Below are 21,473 nucleotides of genomic sequence, written 5' to 3'. Positions count from 1 at the left end.
TTTTTTCTATTCAGAAAGTATTTTCTGTAATTTTAATTGTTGTTTGAATCTTTTTGTAAAAAAACTAAAAATAACAAAAATTTAACGGTTTTCGTATTATATAAAAGGAATCTCATCTAAAACTTTGTAGATTAAAAAAAAAAAAAATTGAGTTGTTGAACTACAGTTTTTGACGGTATAATTTACATTTACATTAGCATTAGAAATCAAGTAAGAAAGACGTGATATTATTTAGATTTTAAACGTATAAACCTATAAAATTGTGTATTTATTAATCTGTTGTAAAAGAGGCGAATTTATTTATCTAATAACAATCAGAAAATGTAATTAAATTCATATAAAAAAAAATAAAGGAATTTCTTTTATAAACATTTTATTTATTCATATTGGTTTATCTATAATTGATTTGCATTTACGATTTACGTAATCGAAAAATAAAATAACAACGTATTTGGAAATACATAGGAAGTCTGAAACTAACATATTCATTATTAACAATCACAACTGCGTAACAAATTACTTAAAAAACAAAACTAATATAAATAAATCTCGATATGTCTGCATCATAATAAATAATCTCAATCTCAAGTATTGAGAATGTCCATTCGCTATTGCACACACATACATAATATAAATAACTAAACTTAATTACTAAAAAAATAAAATAGTTGCTTGATCAATAATTTGTTCTAAAAATAAGCATTTGCTTTTCAATTTCATTATACTAAAAAATCATAATTAACTTATTTAATATTTTGTTTTATTTATTAATAAATTTAGGTCAAATTTATATATAAATATGAAATAACAAAAATGTATACATGACAATTTTTCTTTTCTTATATAATTTTTTTTTTTTTTTAATTATTTAATAAATTAGTAATTTTATTAATTACTAAATTAGAAAAAAATATATGAATCAAGCAAGAAAATTTAAAGAACAAATTATCAATGTTTGTTAAAAAATAATAGTAACTACAAACAATAAATAATGGCCAAAAAAACGATATATCCTTACAATTATTACAATTTTTGGAAGTAAAAGGAGTTTTTTTAAGACCTTTCGCTTCCAAACTTTTCACGAAATGCAAAAAATTTACCTACAGAATATCAATCAACAAAATTTTAAAAAATCGATATAATTTTTTTTCTATTCCATTCAAAAAATTGTTGATTTCACTTCATCCCGTTAACTAACTCATCTAATAAAAACAATCCCAATTTAAGTTAAGTGTATGTACAGTGGTTGACGGTAGGTGTTAGTCTTATAAGATCCTTCCATATCCTCGCACGGATGCGGATTGTCCCATGCAAGGACTCTCGTGCAGGAGGAGTTTGCTGCCGTACGCCGATCCTGATCCGCTGCTGCTCGAGAACACGCTGCGTGTGTAATATGGCATTGGGACACCGTTACGACGGGCTTTGTATAATGCCACTGCTGCAACTATGACCGCGACAAGGAATATCAATCCCAGAACGCAGAATGTTAGAGCCATTTTATCTGGTGAGACGCAGAATGTTCTGTCGCCTGGTATATTACCAAAGCGGAAAGGATCTGAAATTCCATGAATCTTGTTAGTACATGTAAAGTTATTAACAATAATTAGAATCACTTGAAACAATCGCTGAAACTAAATACAATAATAAAAATCATTTCTTACCTTTAAATGTAATAATTTTCACCAATAAATAAACTATTTACATAAGTAAAAAATAGGTGAAAAGAATTAATTACAGTGCTTTATAATAAATTTGAATTTTATAGAAACATTTTCCTCTCCAAAATATTAATGAAGAATATCTAAACTATATAACTTAATTCCCTGCTTTTTAAACGGCAATTGAAATAAAATTTACATATGTTCAGACTTACACATATTTAGGTGTTTCCGTTTATAAGTCTAAATCTTACCATAACTTATCCAATATGTAATAATTCAGATTATAAAATGTTTCTTGTATATGAAAATGCAGGTTTTTTAAGGTTTGAAAATATATATTAGAAAATTGATTACCTGCAAGTTTTGTTAAATTTATTATTCATAAAATATTTATTATACAATAAATATAAAAGTAAATACGTGAAATTCACAATATTATTACTGCTATATATTTTGTGAGTTTTCTTGTTGCTTTTTCATCTTAATTGCATGTAGTTTCACGAGTTACTCTTTATATGTGCTTCGGTTTTTGGTACAATGAACATACAGAACAAGATTGTAGTAACCAGTGCAATTGAAAAACCAAATGACCGAAATTTCTAGGAAATTACAGTCGTACAGAATACATAAGATGTTGCATGTGCTCATTATAGCATCCATGGGTTTATGTCTGGGATATAGCAAATGGACCACATGCATGTAATATAAAAGGATGTAAGAGTAAATCGCATGTCACATGTACTCCAGCAATTCAGAATATTTGAGCAACTCATGTTTATTGAATTTCACACACGATAAACATATATAAGTACATTTGCGTATTTGATATTCTGTATTTAAGTAATTAATTATTTTATTTTCCTGCAATATTTAAAACTTTACTAATGATTCTTACTAAAATGTTAATTTTCATATTACTATTAATTCCTGTTTCTACGACGAGTTTTTTTTTTCAAATTATAAGGATATATCAAATAATACAATACTTCTGTTATGCTTTATTCTTTAAGAAATGAAAGAAGAAATCAGTAAATATTTAAAAATTATTAGATTATTACTTGCATTTATATTGATGTTTTCCACGTGAAACTTATTGGTCTATTTTTGCCAATGGAATTTGAATATAATTTGCATATTTTATAACGGTAATTATTATATTCATAAATATAAAACAGAAAAATCCATATTTTTTTATTATTTCTGAATCGCAATTTTCAAAATGTATAGTAAATGATTTTTTTATAGACTCTATCCGTTTATCTTGAATATTGTTAGATAATTGTTGTTGAAAACATTTGAATGTTTTTATTATTAATATACATTCCTATCGTTTCTTTATATTTAAGTAAGAATTTTGCATTTTTTTTTGTTTATTTTTTATATTAACTTATAGATATTATTTTTGCGATTATCGATTTTGATTGTTAAAATTTCATAATTTATCAAAATGATACTGTTTTTCTATATTACAAAAATAACAATTTTAAGTACTCTGTTAATATTTGTTAGTTTAATAATAAGTCTCCATTTCAAACATTTATCAAGAAAAGGGTGCTTAACATTTGTAGTGTATGAAATCAAGTACAACCAATTAAATATCACATTCAACTAATTATCAATTAGTTAGTAGACAATACATAACTCATAACATTTCCTTATTGACTCTGTTTCTAATATATCAGAACAAGCAAATTGAATCGATCGCCCACTACACATCTTGCTTAACTTTGGTAGTGTATAAAATCGATTAGATAATCAACAATCTTAGCAATAAATTTCTTATGACGTTTCCTTATTAACGCTGTTTCTTAAATAGCAAAATGAATTGGTCACCCATTCTACACATGTTGCTTAATTCCTTAATCAAGTAACCGATAATTATTTACAAATAGTAATTTAGTAAGTAGAAATTAATTTTCTCATGAGGTTTCCTTAGAAACTAACCATATATTAACCAATTAACGGCTTAGATTAGTCCGGTTTCAAACTGTATAGGATATTGATTGAACCGATTACCCACTCGCACTATGCGAGGAATCTAGTAGATCTAGTAAATAGACTTCATATCTAATTTGCAAATGGAATCGCTCACCATTATACCAATATTGGCTAACTTTTATAAAATGCGATTAAACAAGTAACCGTTTTATCATTTACAAACAATAATATTAGTAAGTAGAAAACATAAGATTTTATTTGAAACTAACTATATATAATAATGGTTTCGATCACTCCTAATTCATTATAGTCCGGTTTCAAATTGTGTGGAATATTGATTGAAACGATTACCTGCATTATGCGTATTACTGTACTAAGACTAGTTAATATAGTCTTCATTTCTAATTGTCATATGGACCCATTCTACAAATGTTGGTTTACTTTCATAAAATGTATCAAGTAACCGTTCTATCTTTTACAAATAATATTAATAAAACGAACGTGAATGGGTGTTTGGAAATCGGTCAGAGCAATATATCACACCATGGAAGATACATATTTTTGTTGTTTATTTGTAGCTGAAGTTAGGACAACGTGTGGTGGTGGCCACGATTCGTGGGCGGACAATTTGCCAGTGAAATGGCGTCCAGCTAGAATTTATAGAGTAGCGAAAGCATTTATTAATCTGTGCATGCGGAAAAAAATGAAATGCCGACATCTGTATGGTTAACCATTTTTCATAACGTCCGAGAGATGCGCGAGTGAAATTGCTCTCGAACGAAGATATATTGCCTCTAATATAACATCGAAGCGCAATTTATTATTTACACCGCTCTCGTCGATAACCCAACAATGCGAGGAAATTGTATCTCACAATCCATCCGAATATAATTTTCATTTTTTTTTTTAAACGGGCTCTACAATCGTGCCCGGATAATTGCGTTCTACAACAAGACAAGAGAAAGAGAGAAACAGAAAAATCACAGAGTAAATAAACAGCAGCAAATACATGAAAGAGTCCTCCACCGATATTGCGAACAAGTCGTTCCATCCGATTGATGTGCATATTATAAACAAATAGTTTTTTCAGGATAATAGATTTTTTATTAGACAAATTAATTTCTCAATTTTTGATAACATAAAGCTATAGAAAAACAGTAATATTAAGAAAAATGATACAACCACCTAAAAGTTATATTTTTTTTCAGGTATTTGACGAAAATTGTGCATTTTGAAACTGTTCTTTAAACTTTTTAATTTAGCCTAAATTTACAATATTTTTGGTCCTTAATGTAGATAAAGATGCCTAGTCACATAGTATTTGTTTAGTAAAAAATCTATTATCTTGAAATAACTAATTATGAGTAACATGTAAACCCATTACAACGAGAGAAGAAGGTGCCCGAGAAGGTAAAAAATAAAAGTGCATTTGAAAATCGTGTATATATTTCATTTACATTTATGTACAGTTCACAATGCATATTATATACAAATATGTACAATCGCTTCGGAATGAACTTACCAGCCTCAGACCTCTCTAATTGCCTAATATCTTCCAGCTCGATGCCCGGAGCTAAAACTTCAACGCTGTTGAACACCTCCAACCGATCCAGAATCTCGCCCTCTTCACCTCTCCGCAAATTCCTGCTAATGCGATTCCCTTCACCGCAATCGATCTGCAAATTACGCCCCGATGCAGATTAATCTTCATTGAACACAGATTTTCTTACCTTCTGGCACTTCGATCTGCACAGCTGCAGGCTGCACGACAGATGCAGGCGATCGCGATCCGGGAATTTGAACGCGGAGAACTTCGACGAAGCTTCTTGATGTCTCATCATACCTATGGATCTACTGTGGCCTTTCGATGGTTCTGGCAGTAAAAGTTCATCAACTGGACACCCGTTGTCATCTAATAGCTTTTGCGATGAATCTCCCAGACCATCGTGAGCCACGCAATCTACGACTTTCCAACCGATTCCAACTAAAAGTAAATAAACAGTTTCGTAACATATATCAATATATTGAGTTGTAATAAACACTGTTAGGTCTAACCGTTATTGGAGTGATGAGGTATTACGTATAGGTGTTAGTGGGTAATAATTTTATTCAATTGATTATTGAAAGTAAACCGGAAATTCATTTACTTTTACATACTTATTCATTTTCACATCATCTTCTTAATCATTCATTACATCCATTTCTTAGAGTCATTTAATCTATTTCCCGTTGCAACGTGACCTAATAAATAAAATACAGTTTTTACTTGAGAAACTAATTCGAGGTTGCATTTTTCTCAATAGATTTATTTCAATTTAAAATGTGAAAATGAATAATATATCATAATTCATTATTATTTCATAATTATCTATTTTATTTTACCTACAAATATTAAGTAATTATGAATGAAATGTCCGATTACCTCAAGTATTAAATTTGATACCTACAAACACAACAGTAATTTAAAAAATTTCCCATTGCAAAGTAAAAATTATATATCGTTTTCAATTTACATACAATTTCGAATTGTAGTCACTTCATATATTTCATAATGCATAAATGACAATTACAATACACGCATTTTACTATTGTCTTTATAATTTCACACAAAACAAAGAACTTATATAACTAATAGTTAAATGTTAAATATATTACTTTGATAAAAAAAAAATATTTTTTTTAACAATTAACATCAAAATTATTGGCATAAAAGACATTTCAAACATATACAAAATGGAATTTTCCTCATTTTGTCCTCAATGATTGTAGGTACTTTTTTAAACACGACGAACTAAATACTTGTTATAAAGTACTTGCCTTATTTGACAAGTGGATGTGCGTTATATCCAGAAAATAAATAAATTGTGATATCAAATCAATCAAAAATAATTCATAAGTTTTAATTAAGATTAGGATAACTTTTAACTGTTTAGTTTCAATTAATTAATTTATTAGTAAGATATGAAATGTTATTATTTTCTTCTGCTTAAGGAACAAAACAATAATTTTTATATTGAAAAAAAAAATATAAATTATTATTGAAATTAAAAAACAATCATGATACATTTATAATTAAACTATATAAATTTTGTTGATTTTTTAGATAATTCTTTTTGTAGCTATGTACCATTATATCTTTTATAAATTATCCATCTCCAGGCTTTTAAGTGCCTTATGGTTTAGTTAAGTGGAGTTTAATTAACCGATCTTTATTTTTCTGATAGTTTTTATCAAAATATCTTTTTACTATTGTATCTGCAACATTTATAAGAAAAAAAATGTTTAGCAGATAAAGTGATATTTTATTTTATACGAACTAATAACTTTTATTGTATTTTGATGTTTGTTTAATTAGTGTAGTTTGAAATTTTACAACTACAATTAATTAAAATACTTTAGATATATTCATCAACACAAGTGTAAAGTGTCTCAAATGTTAAGTTCATTTTCTATTTTGGAATTTATTTTAAACTTTGAATGAAACTTGTTATGAATACTATTAAAGTGTAGTTGTTTCACGTTTCATTTTGTGCAAATCTTATCAAACATATTATTTGCTCAATTATTAAAAAATTCTTTAAAATTAGAAAATATTAAATAAGAAAAAATATCTTATAGACTTTTTGAAGTGTAATTTACCCGGTAACGTAGATTTAACAATAAGGACTGCTTCTTCTCCAACTTGCAAAATTCCATCCTTCTGATTTACATTCGAAGGAGCAATTTCCATCCACGCCCGAGCAGCTAACAAAGCATCGTTCAATTCCTTCGTCTCGGAGGAATAATTTTCAGGAGAAATTTCCTTGGACCATCCTTCTTGTTTCATCCGCCCAGTCCTGGAACTGAATCAAGATTACCTCATTTACCGAAGTTAAATGGAACATCGCAAATAAATTTCACTGTCTCAAGTTGATAACCATCTAATTGCGAAACAACAATAAAAAAAATGTTTTCTCATTTATCAACGAACCATTAATAAAACCGTTCCGCATCATTTGCTTAGTTTAAAATAGAGTTATTTCATAAAATCTCACCTTCTATCTCTTTTCTCAGTGATAATCTCCTTCATAATGACCTCCTCCATCATGCGGCTATTCACAGAGAACGCGCTGTTTTCTATACGACATTGCACCGTGCGTTCCTGATCTTTAATCTGCCTAAGATGCTTATCCTGCTGCACCACAACTGTTATCATGTAGAACATTTCGTCTGCGTTGGAGGTCAGACGAACTCCGCATCCTGAAGTCGGAAAGCTCACGGAAACGTCCTTCTTCATCACACCTAGGAAGGATAACCATGAACCAACCCCAGATAGTTGATAATTATAAACTTACCGTAACCTCTGCATTCCTGCGAGAAGTCCTTCGCGAAGATGATCCCTTTGAAAGGCTTCTCCGTCGTCACGCTCACGTTGAAATTCCTGAGATCGCAGGAGGTGTTTATATGCAGGATCCTGTTCTGAGTGACAGGACGATGTCGTAAGCTCGGCGGAAAAGCTGCCATAGTCGCCGTTGCCAGGACGACTGTGAGAAAGACCTGGCAATGTGAACGCTGCGACATTGCGCTTCCGTTTCTGCAATTGAAAATGCGATTTTAATTATTGCAAGGATCGTTATGAGCACTGCACGTAATACCATTGCGAAGCGTGAGATTCTAACGAAAACAAATACAAATAAAAAGTATGTATACAACAAAAGTGGAAAACGTTGAACTCTGAAAAAAAAAATCAAAGTTTGTTCTTACGTGCAGCAAACGCTTTAATTAAATTAAGAGGTACGATTTAAGAGCACTCCACATATAACGCTCTTCGGGCGTCCGTTATAATGACATGGTAATAATGGTCGGACCGTTTTACGTAATACAATGTAAATGCGCGGAGTTATTTTAATTGTCGGACGGATCTCCTTTGTTTTATACTATTTCGAGCGGATTGCGATTCCCGTTATCGTGCGCACTATTTCTATTAAGTTATAATTATGGTACGTATACAGTTATCAGTGGATACGTAACATAATGTTTACGTGTTGGAATATATTTTATTCACTGCGGAACGTCCTGTTTCTGAAGAAAGAAGAGTTCGGATTCTGTACGTAATGTTTTAACTGTTTTCTCGTGTGTGCTTTTGTGTCGGATCATGCAATTTGCCTTTCTTATTGAATCCGACATCAAAATCGTTCATCAATCACAGCGTTTATCTTCTGCTCGCATCTCTAACGGTTCGAATGGCAGAACCATTTATTTATTCCCAATTATTTTTTTTTTTCAAAGAATTAATTGACTATTATTTATTGCTTACAGTCGGAACGTTTCAAATATAGTTATGAAAACAATTATAGTAATACTTATTCATTGTGAGTAATTGTTGTTTTGTTATCGATAAAATTTAAATATAAATTATTGTTTAGACAAGCATTGGATTCAAGATAGCGATTCAACAAAATGTAATGAATTACAACAATTTCTTGTAGACAACAAATATTAGAGTTAGTCTTGCATTTATTAATCCACCCACGGTATTCTTGAGATATTGCACCTTCTGATTTCCACTTTGCTAAATTTCCTTAACGATAAGAACTATAAATAACTCTTGACGTAAAACGTTAAAAGATTTTCGCGAAAAAACTGAAACATTTTCAGACGATGATATTTTTAAATTTCATGCAATTTAAAAATATCTTTTTGTGGATCAAAATAGTTGAATCTTTCCAAAAATATCAACAAGAACTTTTGGTCACCTCAATAGAATATAAAGCAATTAGAGAAGGATGTGGATACAGTAGAACTTTTATGAGCACCATTGTAATGTTTTTATCAGTGTGCATATCAGTGTGCTCAAACAATTTTGTTAGTCGATTTTGAAGCAATTCATCACAAGAAGATGCGCGTTTTGGTTTAATACGAGAAGCAGTGAATTATGTATGTGCATTTTGAAAATTTCTCTATATGTACAATGAAAAACTAAATGTTTTTAGAATCTTTCCATGTGTAATTTAATTATTTATTTTGTTTGGATGCACTTTCTCATGTATTTCGTAACTCTTTGACGTATTTTCTAAGTGCGATTTATTTTATGCGGTCCCTATCCACCGCATAAAAAAAGTTTGTTTAATGTATTATACAAAGTTATTTGTTATATGTAAGAATTTATGAAAATTTCGAATATTTTTTTATGCGATATTTTTATGCACCTACCTACCTACCGCACAAAAACAGGTTTTAATTACACTGTACTACAAACAATTAACTTCATTCTATCATTCTTCAAACTATTAAAATGCATCCAATAACATCATACCAATTCAATAATCTCTAAATAAATGTAGTTTGGTAAGAATAATTTGTGAAATATTTAAGTTTTTGTCGTATTTCATATTATATTGGCATAATTATTATCAATATATTGATTTGAAATGATTATATCAATAATTTGAAAGTTTGCAACTAATAAAAAATTATATTTATTTTAAGCGTATCTGAATTTAATGTTTTACATTTTGTTCCAATTATAAAATATTTTATCTACCTCTTATTACATTTGTTACAAATATAATATAAAATATTGTTAATTATTACATTTGACACTTTATGCAATATTACCAAAAAAAAGAATACTTTCATAAACTTATTTACTCTTTTTTTAATCTCAATTTGTTCTTTTCTTCTAAATTTTATAAATTCATGTAAAATTACCATTAAAATAGTTCTATATACATTATTATGAAATATTCATGTATTTTTATTCGTTTTTATTCGAAAAATTGATCAAATTTATATAAAGAAACATAATTATTATTAATTAGAAAAAAGAACATGTATAATTTCAAAAATAATAAAAAGCTTTATTTGGCATTAATTAATGTTATGTGTCTCTATTATAGAATTATATTCATCATATAAATGGAAATAATAATTTCAACTATTTTAAACTGTGAAATATGAAAATTACAAAGATATTTTTTTAATTTATTTATTTAAACATATTTATCAGACAAAATCTATATCAATGGTCACATTTTCTTTATTGTTAATTAATGTGAGTAAATTTAAGTTCGCGATTGACATTAAATAGATAATCTTTCCCGGTGGATAGTTACATTAATAATTACTTAAATCTATATACTAAATCTAGTGGTATGCAACGCTTCAGCCTGTTTGTGGTTTCACTGTTGTCGAGTAGGCCAATAGCCAGAACATTAGTATGTGACTCTAGAATATCTTGGTATCTACTACTAAATGTTGGTATAATATTTCTTAGGTATTTTGATTGGAACCTTTGTATAATTTCTATATTCGATTTACTTATTTCAACATATTAATTAGCCAAATTATATAACAAAAAATAATTTATACAAGAAACATATTAATAAAGAAAATGTATCCTTCTTTATTAATATGTTTCTTGTATAAATTATTTTTATAATTGTATTTCTGTCTGAATTTAATTTATTGTTAACGCTTAATTTAAATTAAATACTTTATCTGTAAGATATATACTATTTGGATAAGTAAGATTTTAAAGACATATTGAAATAACGATGTTTATTGTGAAACTGATGTAATAATTAAGAATAAACTTTAATTGATTGTATTATAAGTTTGAGCATACAAACTAATTTAGTTGGTCGATTTATAATAATAATAACACATGTTTGTATAAATTATTTTTATTGTTAAATCATTATACTATAATGTATAAAAAAAAAACTAACTAATTTAAGACATAGAAATAAAAGTAAATTACGTGTTCATAAAAAAATAATTAATGTAAAATTTGAACACAAACTTTAATAACTGTTAATAGATGAGATCAATTTTGATTATACATAAATATTATTATACAATTAACAGTTGTATTCAAGTGATATAACGATATTAATAACAATTATTATCGACACGTGAAATTATAATGAGTTGTTAATCAAACGTTATTTATAATTGGAAATGATTTATGTCAATCATCATTAAGATTAATTTACATAATGTTTGGGTATTCCAATCGTTAAATAAAATAATAAATTATACTTATTCTTAAAAAAATAATAATTTCAGTACCTTGTTATTTCCAAAAAAATATTATATAACATTATTTAAAGTTCTCAATTAGTCCGGTTTTAAACCCTCAGATAATAGCAGAACTGAATATCCGTACTATGCGAGGTATTTCTGTAATTTAATAAATGAAATTTATACTTAAAAAATAATAATTAATATTTTGTAATATTTTGCATAGTGCAAAAATTCACAATAGTTCGGTTTGGAAATTAAAAAAAATAGTTTCATTAAGCAAAATACAATTTATTTCCAAAAAATTTGTATATACACTTATTTAAAGTCCTCCATTTTTCCGGTTTTAAACCTTGAGATATTGGCAGACCCAATTATCCGTACTATGTGAGGTATTGCTGTAATTTAATAAATGAAAAAAACTTGAATAACTGTGAATCCATTTTTATTATTTACTAATATTGCTATATAATTAATAGTAATGTTAAGCATAATAGTTTATTAATAATAATAATAATTGTTGGCACGTGAAGTTAAATAAAATTTAATGAGCACTTAATCAAACGTTATTTACCATCAGATATGATTAACGACGATCATCATTGATATTAATTTACATAATGTTTGGGTCTTACGGTAAAATCAGCCGGTTCGCACAGTGACCCAATGAACGGGTGGGTGTTTGTTAGGTCAGTGTGGTAAAAATGCGGTCGACCTTGACTATCTCTATACTATATTACTACTACTACTGCTGCTGCTACAGAAACGCACATACGTTATACACACATATATAGAATGTATTTAATGATTTCATTCAGTTTACCGCTAACTTAAACCGCGCATCCAGACAAAGAATACCGCAGACGGACGATGGACCCGACAGGTTACATAACCGTAACTTGCCACACATTTTTATCGCTTCCATTCAGACAGCGTGAAAATGTAAAGTACCTCTTATTTCTTTTAATGGCAATGCTTTTGTAATATACATTGTCTTGAGAATATTTCCAGATAAAAAACAGTACATGAATAATGCATTAGAATTGAATGAAAATAATGACTTTTCTTGGAAAGCTGATGTTTGGGAAAACAGAGAAGTCATTTAATAAATGTCATCTGTCAAAAATTATATTCTCTTCTGATAAGATAAAATCATTGAAAGTCATCAAGATGCATCAAAGCTACTTCTTCTACTGAAATCATACAGTTTAAGACTTTTCCAGTTATTACAAAAGTTTTACTGTAATTGCAAGGTCAGTGTCGTGGAACCTAGTTTATAGAACATAAATTGTTCATAAAGATTCTTAAAAAAGTGGATTGTTCGAAAACCGAAACTCTTCCACAAACCAATAACGTACAATTATAAAGACCTATCCAGTTATTATAAAAGCTTTACTGCAATTCAAAGGTCAGAGGGGAACCTCGTTTATCAAAAATAATTCTTTTATTAAGGTTCTTAAAACTGCATTGTTCGTAAACCGAAACACTTCTACAAACCAATAGAATTTTCATGTTATAAAAAACTGGATTGTTCGTAACCCGATACTTGGTCCTTCACAAACCAAAAACATACAATTGTAATATAGTAAACTGAATAAAGTACTTTTGAAATTGAATTGAATTTCAAAACTGTAACAATTCAAATAATTTGATTTATAACTTTATAATAATGATATGAGTATAAAATCATATACAAGGATAATAAAAATTCGGTCGAGAGTCTTTTGATCGAACACCAATAATTTGTGTTAATTGTATACCAAAATATATTGAAAATACATAAATTCTTAAACAAAATAATATTAATAATTATTGTTGCAACAAACACAAAAACTGAACTTCACATTATCTGTACAGATGAGAGTTGTTAAAGTAAACAGAAAGTCGGATGGACAAGAGTAACTTAAATTCAGAAAACTTACGTTTGCATGTTGGGAAACCAACATTTTGTTGAAGAACCGAAAATCTGTTCGTAAACAGAGGTACTTTTTTCTAGTTATGGAATTGTACGTCCATTCACCATATTACGTTTACATCTTGCGAAACAGACATTTTGTTCGAGTTCTATTCGTAAACTGAGGTACTTTTTTTAGTTATGGAATTAGAAGTCCACCCGCCATACACATTACGTTTGCATCTTGTGAAACAGAAATTTAGTTCGAGATCTGTTCTTAAACGGAGGGACTTTTTCTTAATATTCAGCAAAACTGAGGCCGAAACTACGATTCCACTATATATTATTGGAGATTTAAAAATCAACACGTGAAAACGAATCGAAAAAGAAGACACCGATCTTTATAAGACTTTTCAAATAAATTCTGAACATATTTGTTGCTCAATCTATTTCCAAATAACTTTAAACCAAAACTTAATGCTTAACGATAATTAATTGCTTATCTAAACGATCTTCCTTTTAAGTACAAAATAACAGTTGCATATTAAATAAACGGGCGTAGATAAACGCGCATACATTTGAATATAATTAAACTTCCATTTCAATGATGATCCAATTTCGTTTACATACATAAATATATATATATGGTCGGCATTTGCCACACGTCGAAAGATGCCTCGAGGGTAAAAACAAATTTAACCGCCTGACCTAAAATGCGAAACGTATATGGAATAAATCAACCATAAAAAATGAGTGTGTAAACATTTAACCTTAATAATTGTAATGCTCATTTTTTTTTCTTTATATATAAATTTCAGCACACAATCTTTAGGTATAACGGGACCATGAAACGTAAACTTTTTGATATAAATCTAACGATTTCTATTTTTATTTTATTTTTATTTTTGGCTCATCCATTCGTCTCACCGCTAAAATTTTTGCAGTGAAATATCTTTCGTTTGTTTCTTAACAAATAAAAAACAGTTTGATTTATTCCCAATTTTACTTAATGATTTCTTTGTGATATTTCTAAGAGTTTCGAAGAATTATTGGAATTTAAACTTGAATTACTTTTTGTCAGTTTTCTTATTTATGGAATTAGATGTGTTCTATTTCATTTTGCAAGCATTGTTAGTATATTTTGCAATATTCCTTTATTCACGGAGCAAATGAACCGTGCAATAAATTCTCACTATTTTTTATTTAATAAAATAACGTTTATTGCAACTGTAAACAAAAATTAATACAACAATACCTTGCATAATCCGGATTCACTATAGTCCGGTTCGAAAAGTTAGTTAGTTTTGAACTAAATTTTAATTGTCAATTTTCACAAAAGTAAATTGTATAAAAGTTGTACTTCTTTTTTCAATTTTTTATACGGTCCTCGATTAGTCCGGTTTAAAATAGACCAGGATATTGGAGGAACCAATTAACCACACTGTCCGAGATTTTTCTGTACATACTTGCAATTGCATTATGAAAATAACTGAATTTTAATGATACATTGAAAATAAATTCTACAAAAATTAGTACACAAAATTATGTTTTTTTTATATATAAAAAAACATTTGTTTCCTATTTTTTATGCGATTTTAAAGTCATCTATTAGTCCGGACTGTTTGGCAAAACCAATTATACACACTATGCGAGGTACTTCTGTACATACTTGTAATTCCATATTTGTTTGTTCTTATGAAGAAAACTTACACGTCTAAACAACAAATAACATCTAATTATCATAATTTGTTAACGAGACAATAAATAATATTGCACAAAAATCTAATTATTATAACACTGAATCATCACTCAATCGAGTTGAAACATGACCAACAAAATCTGTCCATTTCACCATCACCAAGAAGCGTAATTCCTGTCTTGCTATAAGAACTAAGAAGTATTCAAATTCAACAAAATGAAACATTGAAATTTACAATTTCAGAAAGATTTTTCAAATTACAATTATATAAAATACCAAGCAAATTAATTGAAATTAATTAATTGAATTAAAAGTTCAAGTACAAATACATAATAAAATTTACAGAGTTATAAGCAAGAAACTACTTAATGAAGCTTTTGAAAAGCACAGCAATACCTCGCATAGTGCGTGTATTTGATTCCGCCAATATCCTCTATATGTTTGTCCGTACTAATCGAGGATTTTAAAACGCCACAAAAAGAAACTTGACTGTGAAATTATCAAAACCAAACTATAATGAATCGATGTAATTTATAGAATAATATTATTCTTAGTGAAGTTCTTGGAAATTAATTTGTAGCTAATAAAAGTGTCATAATTCTAACGAATTTTGATACGCTAAATTTTTGAATAAATAAATGTAATTTTTTGAAAAAAATCTCAAAACACGTACATAAATTATAATAAAATTGAGGTTATAAACAAATTAATTATTCGAATTAATTAATAGAATAATTAATTAATAAGTTAATCAAACAAAATGTATGGTTTTCAAATTATTGTGCTTTTTAATGAAAAGTCAACGTTCTAAATTAATAGACCGAAAGCTGAAGGTAATATTTGTTATAAAAAATATAGAGAGAATGTTTTTTAAAAAGTGATATAAAAGTAATAAATTATGATGTGTAGTAATAACACAAGGAATTGTATGATCGCATGAAATTAATATTGAAAACAATTTCTCCTTATTAATATAATATGACATTGAACTACAAAATTACATATTTTAACATTCGTTAGAAAGCACAAGTGAAGGAAACTATTTGAATATTAAATTTAAAAAACAATATAAACATGTATTGTTAAATGAATAATCTGAATCTATTATGACTTTTTACTATGAACAGCAATACCCTGCATAGTCCTGATTCAATCAGTCCGGATTAATCAAAATTGGATAATTTCTAAAAAAATAGTCTCAATTTGAAAGTTTTAAAAGTCCTTGATTAATACTGTTTCAAATAGTCCGGAAGCAATTACAAAAATACTTGAATAAATTTTGAAAATATTTCTACCAGCAACTAAATAATCTGTCTACCCACATATTAACATATTCCTTTTTTTAAATTGCAAATGTATTCTTTTGAATATCGCGAATCTCATAAAAATGCAGAACGTCGTTTCATCGAAAGTGTACATTTTTTTTTCTTGTAGTATTTCGTTTAGTAAAGTAATGACTGGAAATGACGATGAGAGTCGCAAAAGAAAGTGATATACAAAAATTTCAATATGTTTTCAAGACAATGGAACAAAACAATGCGGTATGACGAAATCGCCGGGATTTCGCACGGTGAAAACGAAATATTAAAGTCTCTGCACCGAAAAAACAAAACGAAACGAAAGGTAAAATGCTACAAAAGTAATAGAAAACTTATGGAATTTTATACGTAGACTTCCACAGCGTCTAATTGCAAGTGGAGTATATTTTAAAATAATAACAATGGTGAGGTCTTACTTATTCAAGGTTTCAGAATTCGAATTTGCATGTTTTCTCTATTTGCGTGAACACCGAGCACGGCTAATTTCACTTTTAAAAACGCTCTAATTAACAAATTATAAAAATTAAAAGTTATTATATTGTTGTGATTATGTAAACGCGAGCACAGTATTTACATTTTAGTTAAAGCATATTTTATATTCTGTTTTGAAGAAAATTTAGTAATTATTAATAGTTATCAAAATTCCCATACAGTTCAGTAATTAAGAGTCAATGATTTTTAAATTTAATTTTTTATTGAAATCTCTTTATGGTATTTCCAGATATAATTTATTAACTAATAAAACTTATAGTACAAAGTTAATTTTCATTGGTCGTTAAACTTAAACTTTTCGACTTTTCAAACTTTTTAATAATATCTATATTAATATGATTGTTATTTATACCTTATTATAACAATACTTCAAATTGCGTGGCTTCGATTAGTGGGGTTTCACTAAAGTCTGATGTACATTATAAAGAATTGAAGTGAACAAAACAAAAAGAAATATTTTTTTCACCCAAAATCAAGTCTTCCTTTTGTAGGTTTAAAGTCTTCGATTATTCCGGTTTCAATAAACCTCGAATTGTGTGCCTCGAATTACTGCGGTTTCACTATAGTCTGATGAAAATTTAGTTTATTTATAAATGTTCATTAGACTATTGAACAAAATAAAAATAAATAATCTTTTTTTTTCACCTAAAATCAAGTCATTTTTGTATGGTTTCAGTGATCTTTTTCACCCAAAATCAAGTATTTTTTGTGGGTTTTAAAGTCCTCGATTAGTCCGGTTTCAATAATCTTTTTTCATTTTATTAAAGCAATACCTGGAAATATGTGACTTCGATTAGTCTTGTTTCACTATAGTCTGATGAAAACTAAATTTGAATTAAACAAAATAAAAATAATATATAATCATTTTTCATCCAAAATCAAGTCTTTTTTGTGTGGTTTTAAAAAGTAATTAATTGTTTTTCACACAAAATCAAGTCTTTTTTGTGTGCTTTTAAAGTCCTCGATTAGTCCGGTTTCATAATTGCTTTTTTCACCCAAAATCAAGTCATTTTTGTGTAATTTTCAAGTCCTCAACTAATCCGGTTACAATAATCTTTCTTTCACTCAAAATCAAGTATTTTTTGAGCAGTTTTAAAGTCTTCGATTAGTCCGGTTTCAATATTGACGGAACCGATTACCCGTACTAAGCTGTATTTGTATAAATAGTTATTTTTTTTAATTAAACTTTGCTTTGCACATTTTTTCATTGAAAATGAATATTTCCTTAATAAAATATGTATAAAAAGAACGTTTTATTGTATGTAAATAAAATGTAATAACATTAACATTTTATTAGATTAATTAGTTTTTTTCTCTCTTAATGATTAAAAGACTTTCTATAGTTTTAAAGTATTACAAATATAGTGTTTACTCAAAGCAGTCGGGCGAGACAAAGTGTGTTCGATAATGATAATGATAGCATCCACAAAAGGAGAATGCATTAAACAGTAATGGTAATGCCTTCAAACATCCAATACATGTTGTGTTGTCGAACCGTCGATTTACGACACACGGCCTTTTCAATAAGGTTTCACTTAATCTCGGAATCCCGATGTTCGAGTCGATTAATTAGAAAACAATGCGTTAATTTTAAATGTAAGAACCAATTAACAAACATCGCGAACGAAAAGAAAGTGGATAGTAGGATTCCGTGCACAATTATTTTTCCGCTGCATTGTTTGCTATAATAATTAGGCGAGAGTTCGCGCATCTAACCGCATCGTCATTATTAAAATACTAATTATTATATTTTCACTTAACAATGAACGAACGCGTTTAGTTCGTGCGCCTCCTTTTTTGGACACTTCTTCGTATTTTTCTACTGTTTCAATCGTGCCTTTGCACTCAGAACCGATTGCCAATGTTAATTACAAACGGAGCGGTAATTAGATGTTGCGCAATCTCTAATTACCGGCATCGAGCTGTTCCTCATTCCGATTTATTATGTAAATGTAATTTACAATAAAAGATTTTCAATGCTTATTACAATGAAGTTATACTTATCAATTTCCAAACATTAAACTCTAAAAATAATTAAGTAAAGTTATCATATAACACATTAAAATGGCACTATAATAATTATAGAAATACCTCGCATAGTCCAGATAATTGGACTGTTTGAAACCGGATTAAACGTGAACTAAATAAAACCGCACAAAATAAGACTTGATTGTATAGAGAAAGAAAAAAGATCATTTTGCTCAATTAAAATTTAGTTTGTTTTGAAATTTTTAATATCCCGGACTTTTTGAAACCGGATTAAACGAGAACTAAATAAAATCGCACAAAATAAAACATGACTTTATAAAGAAAGAAAAAAGATCATTTTGCTGAATTAAAATTTAGTTTGTTTTGAAATTTTTAATATCCCGGACTGTTTGAGACGGGATTAAACGTGAACTTTAAAATCGCACAAAATGAGACTTGACTTTATAAATAAAGAAAACAAATCATTTATGTGAAAAAACAAATTAGTGAACTATATTTTTTTTTTAAATTTATTTTTATTTTTCTCAATTGAAATTTAGTTCGTTTTGAAATTTTTAAATTGCACTGTAGTGAATCTGGACTGATCTAAACCGGACTATGCGAGGTATTGCTGTACTTTCAAATTTATTTTTTTTAGAATGAAATCTTATATTTCTTATTTAGATTACTTAATACTAAAACGCGTTTTTATAATATAATTTAAAATAAACTAATTAATTACAAACTTAATGATATTAATTGGATTATAATAACATACTAATTAATTGTTTCTTTGATACATTGAATTTACTTAATCAAACAGTTTTTTTATATAATAGAATAAAAAATGTTAAAAATAATTTTGTGTAATAAAATTTAAATTAGTTATTTTCTATAATTTTTAAAAGTTACCTACAATTTATTTTTTCTACAAATAATAATTTTTTATATACAAATTATTGCAACATCTTTAAAAATTAAATAAATAGAAAAATAATTCTGGCTTATGAAATATGTAAGAATTATTGTACGATCTTTTTTTTCTTCATTTTATTAAGAACTTTTCTAAATAAAATTATGAAATGTGGAGTGTTTACAAGAACCGAGTTTTAAATTTTTTATAGATTATTTTGATTTCTGTTACATTTTTTCTGTTTCTTTTTGAAAACTGTTGGTTCTCACCAATCAAAATTTTCAAATTAATTGTAAATAAATTTTGTAAATTTATCTGAAATTTTGAATAAAAAAAAAATAACTTACCAATAAAAATTAGATAACAAAAATAAACTATGAACAAACGAAATAATTTGTAACGAAATTTCACAAACGCACTTCGCAATAACAATAACAAAACAAACAAAAAGTAAAACAAGTCCTCGTTAATAATAAAAATGTTTCCTCGTTTCTTTTGTTCTTCTGTGCTCGGTGCACTAGTAAGAAGAGAAGCTCCGATCGCCGGTCTCCTGCGCAACTTGTAGTTTCTGATAAAATGTACGTCGATTCATTAACGCATGGTGGAAGTTGCAAAAGAAGCTCTTTGGCAAGTCTTCTTGGTGCATCTGCTTCCAGCAGGTGAGCGAACGTAACGTTACAGCAAACATCGCGCAGAGTACAGTTCGGTTACGGGACTCCTTCTATTGGAGCGGGGTCACACATACACTCACACCATTCACGAAAACAAAACGACATGCAAATCGGCGGAGGGAGGAAGGAAGGAACAACGAAAAGACAATACGAAACCATTTCCGAAAATGGATTTATAATGTGTATAGCGTCGGATGCAAAGAAAATAGAAAGATATAAGTAAAAACCAGAGGCATTAAGACTTTGGTATGTGAACGTGAAGAAGCAGTTATTCCAATTTTGTTAAATTATTAAATAAAATTTACTGTAAACAAAGTCAAGAACTGTATTATATAATATTACATCAATTTTGTGACAGTAAACAATTTTGGACTTCTTAAAAATTTTATAATATTAAAAAAAATATGAAGTTGTGAAAAAAAATGTTAAAAATGTAATGAATTTATTGTATTATTATCTTTAGCTCTATTTTCTAAATGCATATACTTCAAATGAAAGAAGTGCAAAATTTAAGACAGAACTGTGTATACTCTATATCAGCGTTTCTCAACATTTGGATACAATATTGGGACGCGTTAAATATTTATTGGATCACAAAATGATCACGTTATGTCATCAACAATTATTAAAAACTATTGGGTCACAGTACAACTACAAACATAACAGCTGGGTTCAAAATGACAACTGTCACTTTATGCGCTTTGACGTAAAAAGTTTATGTTATAAACTATTGGATCGCAGTCACACTATCAAAAAATGTATATTATAGGTAATTGGTTCGTAGTACAAGAGCCAAATATGTTAGGTTTCAGCTAAAAGGAAATAATCAGATATAACAGACTAAATCTATGCTTTTTTTCTATCCTTTATTTCTTATTCACAAGCTGCCTATTTAAACAATAAGTAGAAAGTAT

General features: G+C 28.1%; 1 protein-coding gene across 1 annotated transcript; it reads right to left on the bottom strand.

Annotated features, from left to right (window-relative positions):
- Positions 1-1,251: 1,251 nt before the first annotated feature.
- Positions 1,252-20,313, bottom strand: LOC108556987. The gene is made up of 7 exons (XM_017913349.1): positions 20,236-20,313; positions 7,934-8,172; positions 7,634-7,880; positions 7,239-7,441; positions 5,330-5,583; positions 5,122-5,275; positions 1,252-1,555 (listed from the first exon to the last, which is right to left on the bottom strand). Exons 2-7 carry the CDS (start codon positions 8,157-8,159, stop codon positions 1,266-1,268), a joined length of 1,374 nt encoding a protein of 457 aa, XP_017768838.1. The 5' UTR covers positions 8,160-8,172; positions 20,236-20,313; the 3' UTR covers positions 1,252-1,265.
- Between the last annotated feature and the right edge of the window lie 1,160 nt (positions 20,314-21,473).

This window comes from Nicrophorus vespilloides, unplaced genomic scaffold (genome assembly GCF_001412225.1).
Source record: "Nicrophorus vespilloides isolate i.1.1-1 unplaced genomic scaffold, Nicve_v1.0, whole genome shotgun sequence".
In the NCBI taxonomy this organism is placed as follows: domain Eukaryota; kingdom Metazoa; phylum Arthropoda; class Insecta; order Coleoptera; family Silphidae; genus Nicrophorus; species Nicrophorus vespilloides.
The sequence above is the reverse complement of the archived record's forward strand: the minus strand, read 5'-3'. Positions and strand labels throughout refer to the sequence as shown.